The sequence below is a fragment of the Engystomops pustulosus genome, chromosome 3, assembly GCF_040894005.1.
Source record: "Engystomops pustulosus chromosome 3, aEngPut4.maternal, whole genome shotgun sequence".
Taxonomy (NCBI): Eukaryota; Metazoa; Chordata; class Amphibia; order Anura; family Leptodactylidae; genus Engystomops; species Engystomops pustulosus.
In genome coordinates this window covers 117,271,700-117,288,455 of record NC_092413.1, presented here as the reverse complement: position 1 = coordinate 117,288,455, position 16,756 = coordinate 117,271,700, and the positions used below count along the sequence as shown (strand labels likewise).

Here is a 16,756-nt window from a genome sequence, read left to right as displayed (position 1 = left end):
AAAACCCATTACTAACACCGGTCGTCGTGCTTGCACTGATCGCGGGTGTTAACCCCTTATTTGGTGCCGCCATGTTTATTGAGATCACCATTCCCCCAAATGTCATCCGAGGGTGGCAATTGGTTGTTATGATAACCTCGGGTCTTTGTGCTCATTGTAATGAACCTCATTATGTATGACAACCTCAGTGCTCATTGTAATGAATCCTATATACAGTAGTATTGCAGTATATGGTAGGAATGATCAGACCATCTAGGGTTAAAGTACCATAGAGTGTCTAAGAAATAGTGAAAATAAAATTTAAAAAAGTTCAAAAAAATTAATAAAATATTAAAAATAATCCCTAAAACTGATATAAAACTAAATAAACAGTAAAAATCACAAATAATAATTCTTTATTTGTATAGTGCACACAAATTACACAGCGCTGCACAAAGCATGACAAATCAGTCCCTGTCCTCATGGGGCTCACAATCTAAACAACCTACCAGTATGTTTTGTTGGAGTGTGGGAGGAAACCGGAGGACCCAAAGGAAACCCACGCAAACACGGAGAGAACATACAAACTCTTTGCAGATGTTGACCTGGATGGGATTAGAACCCAGGACTCCAGCGCTTCAAGGCAGAAGTGCTACCCACTCAGCCACCGTGCATTTCACAGATATAATTCCAACCTGTCTCTATCAGTCCTGGTGTACACAATTTCAGTTGCCCCTAGACACGACCCTTTAATTCTGACTATGGGTGATGTCAGACGTGGCGCTTTATCTGCGCTTGCAAACGCAGACAAAGCCGCGGCCCCCGGGGCGGCCCAATCGCATCGGCATTTCCACGCAAAAGCCTGCGATCGGGAATGAACCGCCGATGTTTTGCGTTAATTTAATGCGTTTGCAAGCGCAGACAAAGCGCCACGTCTGACATCACCCTTAGGGTCGGGTGACTGCCATCTTGGATTTCTGTGGTCTTTCTTCTGAGTCTGTAGCCACACCCCTGCAGTCCTAGCACTGAGCTCAGAGACACGGATTCACTTCCTGGCAGGAGATTGTGAGGAGACAAACTGCAAACTACAAGGAGATAAGTGATCCGGGAGAAGGGGGAGGCAAGCACATATCTGTGAGAACACAGATGTAGCAGTGCTGTGTGTGAGAATTTTTTTTTGTGGGAAAACCCCTTTAAGGGGTTAATCAGAACCGGTAGCAAGGGTGTTATTTAGAGTGGGACCCAGGCCAGGGTTAGCATTAATAGTAGAGCTTCGGCTGCCTGGCAGCTGTTTAGAAGAACAAGGCAGGGGTGCCCCCGTCTCCCCTGCTGTTTGCGGTAGTTCTAGAACCATTGGCGTGTAGCATAAGAACAGCTGGGAACGTAAGGGTGTTAGTATGGGGGCAGATAGAAAGAAGAATTCAGCTGTATGCGGACGATATGCTCCTGTTGCTAGATAATGCTGAGCTGGGCATAAAGGTAGTGGTGGACCTGATAGTTAAATTTGGGTATTTGTCGGGTATTAGAATAAATTGGAGCAAGTCTGCATGCCTACCCTTGGACTCTGCTGCAGTATCATCACCCTTGGTTGGTCCTCTCCCGGTAGTTGAGAGGATACGGCATTTGGGCATTACTGTCAGCAACAGGCCAGGTGACTATGTCGATCTTAATATAAAGCCCCTTATAGACAAAAAGTGGCGGTGTGGAACAGATTGAATCTCCCGTTGGCAGCAAGAGTAGTCATCTTTAAAATGGTAATCCTGCCTCAGATCTTATTTATATTTCAGAATAGTCCAATGATTATTCCCAGAAGGCTTTTCTCTACTTTAGACTCTCTCCTAAGGCATTTCCTATGGGATGGGAAAAATGCACGTATTGGTTTGAATAAATTGCACGTTTCAATTGATGGGTGGATTAGCTATACCGGATTTTCTCAGCTATTTTATAGCTGCACAATGGCACAACTTAATTGATTATGATAGGGCAATGGTTAAATTCACGTTGAAAAATAAATATAGATGCTTTAAGTAGCTTTGATATATGAAGTTTATTGGAGACAGCGGTCTTTTTGAAGCTGGACTCTAATGTGGGATACACGTTGTTTGCACTAATGCAATGGGTTTGGGACAGGGTTAAAAATAAAAAAAGGGTCAGGGGATATTTGAAAGAGACACCACTGTGGGGATTAACTAAGTGGAATCCGTTGCACTTGGATTCAATGAAATTTTGGAGTGAGAAAGGGGTTTTGTAAGTTTACCAGATACTAGATGAGGATGGTTTAAAGTCATTTGATAAAATGGTGCTGGATTTTGATTTGAGAAGTAGGGATTGTTTTTTTTATACCCAGCTTAGGTGCACCTTCAGTCTTTGCCTGCTAGATAAGGACTTTTTGCAAGAAGAGCATTCCCTGAGAGATATGTTTGCCCCCTTGCACAGAAAGGGTTTGATGTCTAGAATATATAAACTTATGATCAAAAGTGAGATCGATCTCCCGGCAAAGGAATGTTATGTAAGATGGCAGAAAGACATACCGGACCTGACAGAGGAGGAGTGGGTGGATTCATTGCATATGACCAGTAAGAATGTTAAGAACATGTCCCATATCGTATCCCAGACCTTTATTGTACATAGGGCGCATTTGTCACCAAAGCGGTTAAATTATTTTTGGAAAAAAAATGAAGAGAAGTGTCCTAGATGCAACTTGTTAGACACGGATCTTGTGCACATGCTATGGAGGTGTCCAAAGTTATATCGGTACTGGATTAATTGCAGAGAGTATTTAGCTGTGTTATTCCTTTCAGTGCTCAGATCTGTACTCTGGGCACCAAAATTGGCATTGTTGGCTCAATGAGTTGTATCCCGAGTGTACTGAAAGGACTTCTTATGGCTAGATTTTAAGACACTGGAAGGACAAGGATGCACCTAGGGTAAAGGACGGGGAGGGAAGACTTGACACCTTATTCTATGCAGAAAGATATGAAGAATATGAACGGGGTGTAAAAAGAGTTGGGATGAGGGATAACTGGCTTAATAGAACGAATGAATAACAACACAAGAAGATCTAAGTGAAGGGGATGGAATGTCTTCTACAACACAGTCTCTTGCCATCATGCTTGCTCCTACAATGGTATTTATAGGTGTGGATTCGATGGTGGTTGCCAGTCGCCAGAAGGGTGGGGTAGGGTTGAGGGTGGGGGAGGGGATAAAAATATATATTTCCTTTTTTCCTTCTTTTTTTGTATAGATTATCTAGTTGGTTATTGTGTGGACTGTGTTATTGGATGTACACATGTTAACTATTTTATACTGTACAATGTTTGAATAATAAATAAATTTTAAAAATAGGGTGTTATTTAGGGGATTACATTGCATCAGTCCTCATGCGATATTCGTGCCGCCCCCCACACTAGTGGAAATTATTATTATAATAAAACTGATAAGAAGGATAGGAGGGCTCTCACTGAAGTGAAGAAGACATGAGCCAGTAGTCGCTGTAAACCACCCCTATACAATAGGCAGCGCTGTCTGCTTCTGTCTCTGTCCTGTGCGCTTGAAAGCTGTCACATCCCACCCATCTCATGATAATGACATATGCTACTCAAGGTATCATGTCAGATATATGTATGTACTGTTTTATTCAATGTTTTTTTTATTCATTTGCACATACATACAAATACATTTATACACTCATAAATACATTGGGGAACATTTACTATGGCGTTTCCATCAGTTTTGTGGCGCTCTCACAGCATGTTCTGCTCTCCGACCTATTTATTAGCTGGGAAAAAGGGGTGTGGCTTTGGTGAGGTGGAAACTCAGACACAATTAATATGTGTCGCAGCCATTTTCGGGCGCCGTGAACTGGTGGAAAGTAGACCAAAAGAAATTTGGTCTACCAGGGACACAAAACAGTGCTCTGACACATTTCTGGAGCGCAGGACAGATTTTGGTCCCAGGGACACAAAATGGTCTCGGCGCCAGAAATGTACGTGCACAGCTCCACAATATTAAATATGTATCTTCTTTCCGAGGGCAGGTCGGTAACAAAACCAATGCAGACACCGACACTTTATGTAAATGCCCCCTATTGTGGTAAAAGTATGAAATATGGCCATGATTGAGTGATGCCACTCCAGTCTCTCAATTACATTTAAACCTTGGACAGATGCCTGTGTGTGTTTTCCCTGCTGGGAAGTGGATAAAAATAACAGTAAAAAAAGAAAAGGTTTTTATCAACAGCTCACCTGCATCCACCCTTGTGCTCCAGGAGTGCGATCCGGCGACGATCAAAATAACAGAAGGGTCTTGTAATCAGATAAATTAACACATAATCACTGCTCATCGTACCCCACTTTGTGCTTTCTCTGACCATGAATAGAAAATTTAAAACTTAATACGTCTCTGCATGTAGCCATAAAGAATAGAAGTTTCTGAAGAGACAGCGTAACCATGATTTCTTTTTATTAATTGTATAGCTAATCGCATAATTCTTAATCTGTAATTTGGGTTTCTAAATAGTTGTGGAATTTATTTAGACAGGCACCTACTTGTCTTATTAACCCCTTAAGCATGCAGGTTTTTTTGTGCTCATTTCTCGCTTTCCATTCTTCCATTTTTCCCTGTACAGATCTGTGTGAGGGCTTATTTTGTGCGTAACAAATTTTACTTCTCTGTGGCGTTATTTATTATTCCATGCCACGTACTGGGAATAATAAACAAATAAATACCAAATGTTTAAAAAAATGGGGAAAACAGTGTTTGCGTCACATTCTTGTGGGCTGCTTTTATAACTTTCACTGTGCGCTCCAAATAACACATACATGGCGATACCTATTGTGTCTGTGATTTTTACTGTTTATTGCATTTTATATCAGTTCTAGGGAAAGGGGGTTGAGTTGAACTTTTAAGTAAGTCTGGGTCTAGCATGCTCTGTTATGTGACTTATTAGGTGCAAGAATGGCACAATTTCAGCGTCCAAAAGTCTCACAAGTTGAACAAACATCTGGCTACAGAGATAGCAAACAGTCCAATTGTGGAGCAGCACAGCGAGTATAATGGATCAAGTCCAATGGTCAGTGCTCGCCTCCAAAAAACCCGATCCACCGGTTTGTAAGGTCAGATATAAAAAAAAAAAAAAATGCAATGAGGCAGCCCATATAAAACATTAACAGACGACAAAATTTACATTGATCTCAGTGGGACTTTGAATTGATACGTCAAATCTTAGCCTTATTGGTGTAAAAAAAAAAACCACACTTTTTTTTTTGGGAGGGGGGGGGGGTAGATTTTATCTGATGAAAGTTATTCACAGCGGAGAAATGCCCTGTCTCCACCACTCCAAGGTGGTCAGTTACACAAGAAGTGTAGCCTATTGTACTGTTCTTTTTCTGCAACTCCTATTCACCTCAATGGGAGTTATGAAAAACATTGCAGCACAGACATGTTCACCCAGATCCAGCTCAGGTTGATTAGTCCTGTCTTGACTAACCTCCATTTATAATTACAAGCTCAGTGTAATGTGTTTATCTTGGCAGCCTTTCCAAGGTCCTGAATGTTATAATTGTTTTTTTTCAGCAAAACCACTCAGCTGAGGGATTAACCAAGATATGATCCTGCATCAGTGTAGCTACAGCATTCTCAAGGTATGTTTGCTTCAGAATCCTTTAAATTTCTTAGTTTTAGACAGCTCCATAGTGAGAGAGACCAATTTCTGATGCAGGCTTGTGAGTTGAATTGTAGATTTGGAGTACAGAGGTTTTCCTACCCCTGTTCTAGATAAAGCCTGGAGCAAAGCACTTAGTCTGTCCCAACACGAGATACTGCAATAAAAAAAAATCTGCTCAAAGTGTTAGAAAAAATGAGAAATGCTTTCTCATTAAATTTTAGACCCTGTCAGGGTATAATTCACAATGCCATCCAGAGGAATTTTGTGGATTTTGAATTAGATTTGGCAAGTGATCTTAAGTGCATCTTTGAATAAAGACTTTTGTAACTGGACTAGCAAGTGTCGCTCAAAAATCTGTATTTTGTGTACTCTCATTTTGTATTAATTTATGCCAGTTTTGTATAAAAGTTAGTAACCATTTTACAATGTAGTTAAAAAAAAAACAGTGATGGCAAATTTAACAAAAAATAAGCACAGCGCTTTATTAACATTACAGGACAGTTAACGTTTTTTAGAACATTACAGCTAAAAATAAAATACCCATTCCTAACATGTTGAAAATATGCCATATAAAGTCATTGTAGTTTTCCTGTGTTTTTTTGTTTTTTTTTGTTTTACTTTCAGGAGCAAGAAATTGAAAAATATATATACATGTTTAAAAAGTGAGGAATAGGAAAACAGAAAGGGGGAAAGAATACATTTATCACACCTACGTAGCCATAATGTGCCTCGAGAATGAGACAAGCCTTTAAAACTCATGGAATTTTTAAAAATTGGTGTCAAGGTCTGTGAGCCATCAGCGTTTACGACGAGCTGGTGTTGTAGATCTGTAAAGTAAAAGTAGGCACAGTATGAGTATACATTGCTTTTCAAATATAGCTTTCTGGTTAAAAAAAAAAAAAGTAGAAGCTATGCTACGAGCCATAACCTTTTCCATCACACACAGAAAACATTCATTATATCAAACAATAGAATAAAAAAGTGTACTACCTTGATCGGGTCTTAGACTTGTGTTTGCGGCTTGCCTTCTTACCAGACCTTTGAGATTTCTCCACAGAGCGTGACCGGCTACGTTTAAGTTTCTTGGATTTTTTATCCTTGTAAATGATAGGCGATTCTGAACTGCTTCTTCCACTAGAGGAGGCACGTTTCTTACTTTCCTTGGTAGAGCCCTTTTTACCATCTTGCCTAGAATCCTGCCGAGACATCTTTGAGGATGAAGATTCACTGCGGGACAATGTCCTCTCACTTTCTCTCCTACTTTTAATTTTGTCCTCTTCTAAAACTGAATATATATATTTCTCTTCCCTCTTTATCTTTTCTTTTTTCCTGTCCTTTTCTGACTCCCTTCTTTTTCTTTCCAGCTCAACACTTCTGCTCCTTGCCTTCTCCTTTTCTCTGCTATTGCCCCTATGCTTGTGTCTGTTCCTGCTAGAGCTCCTTCTATGAGCATCACTTTTGCGCCGCTCTCTGCTTCTACTACGGCCATGTCTGTCCCTGGAGCGATTTGCTCTTTTCTCTTTGCTGTTACTACGACCTCTACGCCAATCTCTCTCCATACTATTCTTACTGGACCTTCTACGTTCAATAATTTTTTCCCTGCTTCTCTCCCTTCGACTCTTGCGTGTTGTACTTCTACTTCTACTGCGTCTAATTTTACGAGATGGCGATCCACTATGACTTCGTCTCTTTTTCCTCTTAGGTAAAGAGGGAGATGAGCTACGACTGCTGGAAGAACTAGAACTGTATGCACTACTGCTGCTGCTGCTACTACTGCGGCCCTTAGTAGTACTAGTGCTGCTACTGCTACTACTTGAGCTCCTAGACTTGCTGGCAACTGTCCTTTCCTTAATGTCTTTGCTGAGATCAATTAAAGGTAGAGCCTCGCTATTCACTTTTTTCTTATCTATTTCTACTTCCACCTCAACTTTTCTTTTTTCGTGCACTTCAAAATTGTTTGGAAGATCTGTCACAGGCTCATTTAACTCATCATTGTGAGCCTCCATTTGATGTTTTTCCTCTGAAAGCAGAAAATAAATTGTTATATTGTGAGGGGAATGTTACCAGGTAGTCTCTCTAGATATCTTTCTATCCAGTCAACACACAAAAAGTCTTTTGGAGCTGCACAGAAGACAGCTGGCCTGGCCTTACCATATAACCAGCAATAAAATAAGCTCCAATGCAGTGCTCTAAACTGAAGATCAAAAATTCATTCCATCAAAAGTTTCACAGCACAACGTTTTACCCTCTCAAAGAAAGCGTTTTCAAGCAACATCGTAAGTGTAGACATGGTTTTTTTTTTATAAACAAGTGCAAATCTGTAACATTGTGAGAGATATATATATATATATATATATATATATATATACACACATATACACACACACTCTAAATTTGACAAAATTCTTTGATGAATTGACACAATCGTGCAATCTATTCACTTTATATTAAACATGGTATAAAACCACAATTCACGTGGGGTAAATTTCAATTGCTCACAAGTTGTTCCATTGCCCTCAGATGAATTATTTTGTGAATATTTCCATTATTTGCCAGCAGCTACATTTCCTTTATGTGGAGTATAGACACATTTGCCTTGTGGTAAAATAACAAAAATACTGTAAATACTGATCCCAGGGATCTCTACAACCACCCCTGTAAATGATAAATGACTGGCCATACCTTCTTGTTGTCTCTCAAGTAACTGTTGCTCTTTTTCCTTTCTCTTAAATGCTTCCAACTTTTGTCGAATCCTGTGCCGCAGCTCCTCTTCATCAGTATCAGAAGATTCTGAACCTCTGTCGCTTCTCTCATCTTCACTTTCGGCTGACCCGTAACCACCCAGTCCACCTGCATACATATATCCCAGTCTATCATCCCACCAATAGGACTTTTGTCACAAATGTCTATACAATGCAGGGAATGCAGTTTCTTCCATAATACAGGTCTGGAATCATTCAGTAAGGTGCACCACTGAACCTTCATGGTTTTGGAGAAGTCACAAAAACTTTGTAGCCTGTAATCTCCGACCAGTAATCTCTATAGCACTTCTTGGTTACATTTCATACAATATATTTTAGAAAAAGCACAATAAAGCTTGCCTAAACTTTCAGAAGCTTTACCGTACTGCTGAATGATAAAACTGCCTCCTAAAGTCTAGGTAGATTTGTCAATCATGACCCTAAAAAAAGCTGCATAGCAGTTAAAAGTTTTCAACAAATGAGCAGGAGACTGACTTTTTTTAAAATGTCTAAAATGTTACATTATATTTTTAAATGTGAACCTAAAAGCCAACAATATGGCAAATATGTGAATGAATTCACATAGTTGGCTATTATTATACAGATATTGTAGTAAGATGAGCAGAACACAGTGAAATAAAACTTGCTCTTGAAAAAATTTGAAGAATCTAAAATTTTATTTTTTAATCACATTCCTTTGCTTTACTATACTTAACATTATCTGCACGATTAACTAGGATAACTAGGTTATTTCTAGGTTAACTGAAATATACTAAGCCATAGATGGTCTTTTACAGCAAAAAATGTAAATATATGAAGGGTCATCTATTTATAGGGAAATGGTGACTATGCACTGCATCCTGATAAAAGTAAAAACCAAAAAACATAGTACTTAAAGTATAAAAAATATTTTAACAAACATACATTTCATTATGCTCCAAAACATATCCAGTATGTTGTTTAGGAGAAACGAGTTTCTGAACACGAAACTGCTCAAAATTGCAGATCTGTCCTAGTACAGATTCACTGCCTACTCCACGGAACTGATGAAGGTGATGCATGTATATTTCATGTTTTATACTGGACATGTTTTACTAAGAAACATGCAAACTAGATGACTGGACTAGTGCCAACCCACCCACAAATAGTAAAACACACTTACCAAGTCCAGTGAGGGAAGCCAATGCACTGGACTGTGCCAGCTGCCTTGCAGGAGCTTTGTATCACATCAACAACAGGAACAAAATGTTAACACACATAGCCACGACCGCAAAGTCATGAGCTTCAATGCAAAATTTATTACTAGTGCTGCTATTTGGGGGGAGAGAAGAAAGGTTAAAATATAAAATCCATTGGAAAACATGCATTCTTTGCAAAACTCCTAAACAGCCATATAAATGAAAAGTAAATTAAAATTTTCTAGAATCTGATGGGGGCTTAAGCTATAGAGTGGGGCATTCTTCATATAGCGAAATGTGAGGCAGACACACTAAGGGGTTTAATCTTGTGCAGTCATGTACATATGGATAAGTTGTTGTGCAGATAGAAGGTTCTCGTTTATAATATTTAGCCACATGTACTTGTAAAGCTATACTCTCATCCATATCACAATTAGAAGCCATGCATCCAGAACAAAACCAAATCCTCTACCTTTAGTTGCTTTACGGTGAGTCTCTTTGGCCACATTATAAATTTCTTCATTTGTGACATCCAAAAGAATCTCTGTTAGCAACATTTTTGTCATAAGCATCTGAAATTACAAAAAAAAAAAAAAAAAAGTATAGCAGTTATTATAGATCACTTGCTTTGTCACATGACACATGTCTAGCCCCAACCCCCAGCTAGTTAAATAAAATTTTAAAAAGCAGCCATGCTATCTGAAGAATATTTCAGCTACTAGCTTGTGATTAGCTTAGAATTTTCTAAAGCTATTGTACAACTAAGATAACACATGTACCATTTGATATGCCCTCTCTTCTTCTGTCATTTCTGGCTCGCTGTTCTCTTCTTGCACAGGTGGAGAAGGACTGCGGCTGACTTTTGGACTAGCTTTGTCTTCCTCATGCTCATCATCCTCCTCATCCTCTTCATCACTGTCCTAAAAAACGAAAGTGTAAAGCAACTGGTAAAAAAATGCATCAATGTCACATAGCACAAAAAACACCAAGCTGCATAAAGTGAGGAGATGCAAAGCTGCCAATTATATTGCCAACCTGTCTTAACCAGATGGATTATAAAAGCTTCGGGGTCCTACTTACAAATTTGCTTTTTTGTGGCAAACGTGGACCATCACCCCCTTCTTCAGTTTCTCGCTCTTTTATTTCTTTTTTCATTTGTGATCGCTGCTGTTCCATTCTCTCTCTTTCCAACTTTTTCTGCTTTTCTCTTTCCATTTTCTCTAAACCTTCACGAATCCATGCAGGCAAGGTCCTGCGTTTCACAGCATCTACAATTTTAAAAAGATATTGAAGACTTCTATGAAAGTGTAAATCCAGAGATATGTTTTTTTTTGTCCCGTGACAATTATCATCATGTGACCACAGACACTTCCAATCTTGCTGGCAGTGTGACCAATCATACCCCTACAGGTATGGAGCAGCTGACATGCTGTGTAACGTCTTTTGGACTGACTGCCTTTATAAACATTACTACTCCTGATCAAAGTTTATGCCGCCCTTTATTTCCACCCAAATGTTTCAAATTAACCAGTTAAGGACTGGGCCCTTTCCTGTTTTTTCATGTCCATTTTTCACTCCCCACCTTCAAAAATCTATAACTTTTTTATTTTTACACGTAAAGATTGTGTGACGGCTTGTTTTCTGCGTAACAAATTGCACTTCATAGTGATGGTATTAAATATTCCATGCCATGTACTCGGAAGCGGGAAAAAAATTCCAAATGCAGTGAAAATGGTGGAAAAACGCATTTGCGCCATTTTCTTGTGGGCATGGATATTACGTCTTTCACTGAACGCCCCAAATGACATGTCTACTTTATTCTTTGGGTCGGTACGATTAAGGGGATACCAAATTTGTATAGGTTTTATAATGTTTTCATACATTTACAAAAATTAAAACCTCCTGTACAAAAATTATTTTTTTGATTTTGCCAACTTCTGGCGCTAATAACTTTTTTATACTTTGGTGTACGGAGCTTTGGGTGGTGTCATTTTTTGTGAAATTTGATAATATTTTCAATGATATCATTTTTAGGACTGTACGACCTTTTGATCACTTTTTATAGATTTTTTTATATTTTTCAAAATGGCAAAAAAGTGCCATTTTCCATTACGGGGTTAAACGCATTTTAAAACCGTTATCATATTTTGATAGATCAGGCATTTTGGGACGCGTCGATACCCAATGTGTTTATGATTTTTACTGTTTATTTATATTTATGTCAGTTCTAGGGAAAGGGGGGTGATTTGAAATTTTAGGTTTATTTTAATTTTTTTTTTTTTTTACTATTTTTCAGACTTCTTAGGGCACTTTAACCCTAGGTTGTCTGATCGATCCTATCATATACTGCCATGGCAGTATATGGGGATTTTCCTCATTCATTACAATGTGCTATCAGCACATTGTAATGAAGGGGTTAAAACGAAATAGGGTCTTCCGAAGACCCGAGGCTACCATGGAGACGGATCACCACTCCCCGATGACGTCACGGGGAGCGGCGATCCCAGGTAAGATGGCGGCGCCCATGCGCCGTTATCTTTTTGAGGCTGCCGGCAGCTTTCGCTGTGATAACACCGGGTGTTACCGGTAAGCCTTTGCTGCAATATGCAGCAAAGACTTACCGGCTATGGAGAGGGCTCAGCCCGTGAGCCCTCTCCACCGCGGTGGTCGGGTCGCGTTGCATGAATACACGGCGGGCGGTTGCAAACCGGTTAATTTAAAATGGAAGGTTCTTTTGCCAAGTGTAGCCCCACACATCAATACAGACCCATATTCAGTGCACACATTACAAAAACTTTGCAGTGAAAATCGTACTTACCAATTTGTAGAGGCTCCTGCTTTGGCGGTATTGGGATGGGTGAACGCTGTCTTTCCCTGAAAGACTGCCTTTCCCTCCTATTGGGAGGAGGTGTGGGCGGACCAGGGGGTCCCTGCTGCCAATATGGAGGGTGAAAGCCACTTTGTGGAGGACCATAACCTCCAGAACCATGCTTTTCATATTTAAAATAAAAAGAAATAAATAACTTTTAGATCAATGAAATCAGGCAAAGTGGTCGGGTTCAAATATGAAGAGCTACAATATAAAAATATAAATTAGAATAACATTTTCACCTGGTAATCGTACTGATTGACTGGTGCCATAGGGAAGTTTTCAGGAGGTCCACTGAAGCCATGATTATTCTGATTAAACATGTTCCTGTTGTCAGTGCTAAAGTCCCCACTATCCTGGCTGTTGCTGTCTTCAGAAGGTGGAACAATATCCATTGGTCCAGGGGCTGGAGGTATCCATGGTTGTTCTGGTGGAGGATGGTGAGGTGGCGGCTGATGGTGCATTCCACCCCAATCTAAGCAGAATATAGACACAATACCATGAAAAAAAAATTCATCTTGTATCTGGTGCTGTTAATTGTACAAAACTAACTGCAGTTAACTGCATGCACTGCAAGACAGAGCCAAGGTTAATTGCATATACTCAGGAATTTCCCTAAAAGACCAAAACTAAAAGACTTTAGAACAGAAATTTCTTACCTGGCTGCCACATTCGATTAAAACTGGGATCACCTGGAAAATTATGGTTGTTGGGGACAGGTTCTATTTGTGGAACTGGAGGCATATCTTGTCCATTGGGAATCATCCCTTGCTGTTCCACTACCCCTTGTCCTGTAGCCTCGCGTTGTGCTATCCATGCCTGAGCTAATGCTGCCCAATCAATCTGACCTGAGTTTATTGAAAAATAAAGAAATTAAATAAGGTATGCGAAAACAAGTAAAATAAGAACCACTAACGGAAATGCTGAATCTTTTTTGGACACAGTAATCATGTGAATCTACATATTTAAAAAGTGCTTTTCTATCGGATCCACCTAGTGTGGCTGTTTAGTGGATGAAGCTACAGTCATCATATGAGCCGAAACCGATTAATCCTAAAAGAGTATCAACAAAAAATATAGTATTGTGGATCCTGTACACAATGCAGACTCTACAATTTGTGTCCAAATAAGGATGCAAATATAGGAAGAAGCCCCCGGTAACAAATATACTGTAGCTCAAAATGCTGATACTCATGTGGATTTTACAGATTTGGGGTTGCGGGACTGCATCTTCTCAGTATTTTTGTGTTAAAAAAAACCCCTGAACTAGAGACATACCAATGATGTGCCCTAGTGATAGACTGCCTATAAAGTGGTTGTGCAGCAACATTTTTTTTCATAGAAATATTAAATTTAACCATAGCAACAAAGTGTGGTGAACTACAAACTCACCTGTTACTAGAGAAAGAAAGGTTAATAAGATCTTTAGGCCAAGTGCACATGACCGTATGCATTTTGCATTGCCGTTTTGAAAGAGAGCTTGTGGCTCATTACACTAAACTTCTACCTCAATCCAGAGGAAGAAAAAGAAAAGGCTTACACAGCTGATGCAAATTGGCCCTAGCTAGGGAAAACTTATTTCTTACCCCAAATATGGCATTCAGAATAACTTTCTGGATCAACCTAAAATTAGGGCCTTGTGCACATGAACATGCATATCATCATGTGGAAGAGAGTTTCATAGTCTCACTACAGTAAAGAATCCCTGTCTATGGTAGAACCACCTCTCCTCTAAGCAAAGATGATACTCCTTGTCCTGGCCACAGGCCTAGGTATAAAAAGATCTTTTTCTAAGATGAATAACTCCAAGTTTAGCAATTTGTCATTTTTAATCCACCCATTTCCCTAATAAGCTTGGTTGCTCTGTTCTCCACTGATTCCAGTTCATGTCTGTATAATACATTGGTGCCCAAAATTGTACACAGTATTCCATTATATAAGAATAGTGAACATATGCAAACATCCCTGTTCACTAGGCAGCCGCTAAAGAAATGAGACCACGATAGATGGCTACTGACATGTTATGGGCACAATAACATTAAGTGTAGTAAATGGTACAAAGGGGATTAACACTTTCCATATTCTACTTACTTGCAGGATATAACAAACACTCACTTGGATCTTGCTGTTGCTGAAACGACTCCATCCATTGTTGCTGATTTAATGGCCATTGCTGCCAAGGCTGTCCGCCTTGATCCCACATGCCTGCCACGTATATAGCAGGTCACTGCCTGCAGAGAAAAGGTGAATTGTTATATTCAGTAATATGTAAAGAGTATACATAAACATTTGACATCACTTTAAAGGAAATCTATCACCATATCAAGGATTGTAAACCAAGCACACAGACATACTGGTGTGTTCCCCTACTGGAAGGATCAGCTGTTCTTTTAGTTTCTTATGCCATTAAGAAAAAAGGGGCTTTAAACATTATGCATATGAGCCTGAGGGGCTCCAGGCTTCATTAACTCCTATGGAGCCTAGAGCCTCTCAGGCTCGTTTGCATAATTTTAAAAGCTTTTTTTTGTAAAAACCAGGGCATAAGAAGTTAAAAGAAGAGCAGATCATGATAGAGGGGGCACACACCAGTATGTCAATGTGCTGGGTTTACAATCCTTTATCTGGTGATAGATGTCCTTTAAGTAATTGAGCTTCATATTCATATGAGTGAACTGGCCGTTTTCATTGACCCAATTCACCTACTGAAATGAAAAAATTAAACAGCACCAACGTGAGAAGATTCTGAGGCATGAAAAACTATGGTGAGAAATGGAAAGTCTATGTGAATAACTGGAGAATCAGCAATACCGTGCCCAGGTATACTATGGTACAGATAAAAGGTGTGTATCTTTATGAACATAAAAGATGGAAGGCAACTTCATTTCTAGATCAAAACGTCATCCCAAAAGCACTGCTGTAGCACTGGTACAGAGAGAACTTAACTTGCATAAATACAAAAGTTATGGTAAATCTTAAAAATTTAAATCTTATGAAGAGCCCTACACAAAACTGTTTTGGGGTAATATAGAAGCTAATAAACCCTATTAAAGGGGTTGTCCACAGAAAATAATTGACATTGTTTGTGTAATGAAAATACACAAACTTACTGTATCTTTTTTTTATTTATCACTGATGGCTTCAATTCAACAAGGAGCTTCATTGTTTACTTTAGTGGATAGAATTCGGTCTCATGAGGTCATGTAATGTCAGAGAGGTGCACAGCTCGTTATAAAACAGTCCTGCACCTGTGTGACATCACATGACCAAGAACCAGAAGTAATCAGTGAAGTTTCCTATAGAATGACAACACGCAGAGATCTAGAGAACAGTGATGAATGGCTACAGAAAGTATATATGAAAATTGTGCAACTTTTACACAAATAATATTAATGTTTTGCTAAGAGTGCAAAAGGACGGGGCATAGGAATCTAACCAACATGGAGTCTGACTGTTGGGACCCCCACTAATAATGAGAATGGGGCCTCCTCACTAACTGATGGATTGGCAAGTTAAGCATGCACTCCACTATGGGAGCAGTAAAAATGAACATACACGACCTACGTTCCATCAATTAATGGGGACAGGACTAGGGGGTCCCAGCAGATTGTTAGTGACTGATCAGTAGGGGTGCCTACTATCAAACCCACACTAATCCAATCCCATCCTAAGGATAGCGAACCAGGATAAATCCCTGCTAAATCTTTTTAACCTTAGGGAATATTCACAAAGCAGAACATGTTATATTTCTGTAGTGTCTGGGGCAGGACGTCTGATCTGGGCTGTCACTGCAGTGGGTTCGGGCTTATAGACCAGTACTCAGCTGTAAGCTACAAGTCTCCCTCACGCCACCATATGATTAATATTTTTTAAATCAGATCGTTTTTTTATTAAACTTCTACATTACACCATTGAAGACAACCCTCAATGAACATTCCGCCACCCTCCTCCCCCCAGTCACGCCACCATATTCTAGAGGCCCCCGGGGAGGGAACAGCAGATATGGCGGAAGCCTTCCAGCCAGACACCGTCTCCCCTTTCCCGCCGATTACGGGCCGTTACCACCCAGGGAACAAGCGGTGCAGGATCCGCAACCACCAGTCTCCCGCGCCTGCGTGCTAGGCCCTGTCACCACAGACGGTTGCAGCGGTTACGTGATGCATAGCTCGCCGTTTTCTTACATGCAGAGTAGCCAAAGCTTGTGCAGCGAGTCTTTCCGCAGCTAATCCAGTCGCTCACGCCACTTTACCGCCCCTCTTGTATTTGCTTCGGTTCCTTGTATGGCGGCCGAGCTCTCCTGCCAGACAATATGGCGCTGCTGGACTGT

The 16,756-nt window shown here is 39.9% G+C and overlaps 1 protein-coding gene across 3 annotated transcripts; it reads right to left on the bottom strand.

Annotated features, from left to right (window-relative positions):
• Positions 1–6,100: 6,100 nt before the first annotated feature.
• On the bottom strand, positions 6,101–16,750 carry PNISR (PNN interacting serine and arginine rich protein). Of its 3 annotated transcripts, none has more exons than XM_072141904.1 (12): positions 16,611–16,750; positions 14,524–14,663; positions 13,092–13,280; positions 12,675–12,907; positions 12,382–12,553; positions 10,644–10,831; positions 10,343–10,483; positions 10,036–10,135; positions 9,548–9,601; positions 8,327–8,494; positions 6,635–7,664; positions 6,101–6,471 (listed from the first exon to the last, which is right to left on the bottom strand). In XM_072141904.1, exons 2-12 carry the CDS (start codon positions 14,633–14,635, stop codon positions 6,441–6,443), a joined length of 2,418 nt encoding a protein of 805 aa, XP_071998005.1. In that variant the 5' UTR covers positions 14,636–14,663; positions 16,611–16,750; the 3' UTR covers positions 6,101–6,440. The 3 variants fall into 3 exon arrangements, with proteins under 3 accessions (XP_071998005.1, XP_071998007.1, XP_071998006.1); XM_072141906.1 differs by having other exon boundaries at positions 14,548–14,663; XM_072141905.1 differs by lacking the exon at positions 16,611–16,750 and adding an exon at positions 16,396–16,497.
• Positions 16,751–16,756: the final 6 nt, after the last annotated feature.

Bases quoted from the DNA above. Each gene is read 5' to 3' on its own strand.
- PNISR (XM_072141904.1), bottom strand. From the start codon at position 14,635: ATGTGGGATCAAGGCGGACAGCCTTGGCAGCAATGGCCATTAAATCAG. The intron at 9,602-10,035 runs GTAGAGGATTTG...TGTGATACAAAG, and splicing joins TCACCGTAAAGCAACTAAAG to CTCCTGCAAGGCAGCTGGCA. The intron at 8,495-9,547 runs GTAAGTGTGTTT...ATATGTATGCAG, and splicing joins GGCTTCCCTCACTGGACTTG to GTGGACTGGGTGGTTACGGG.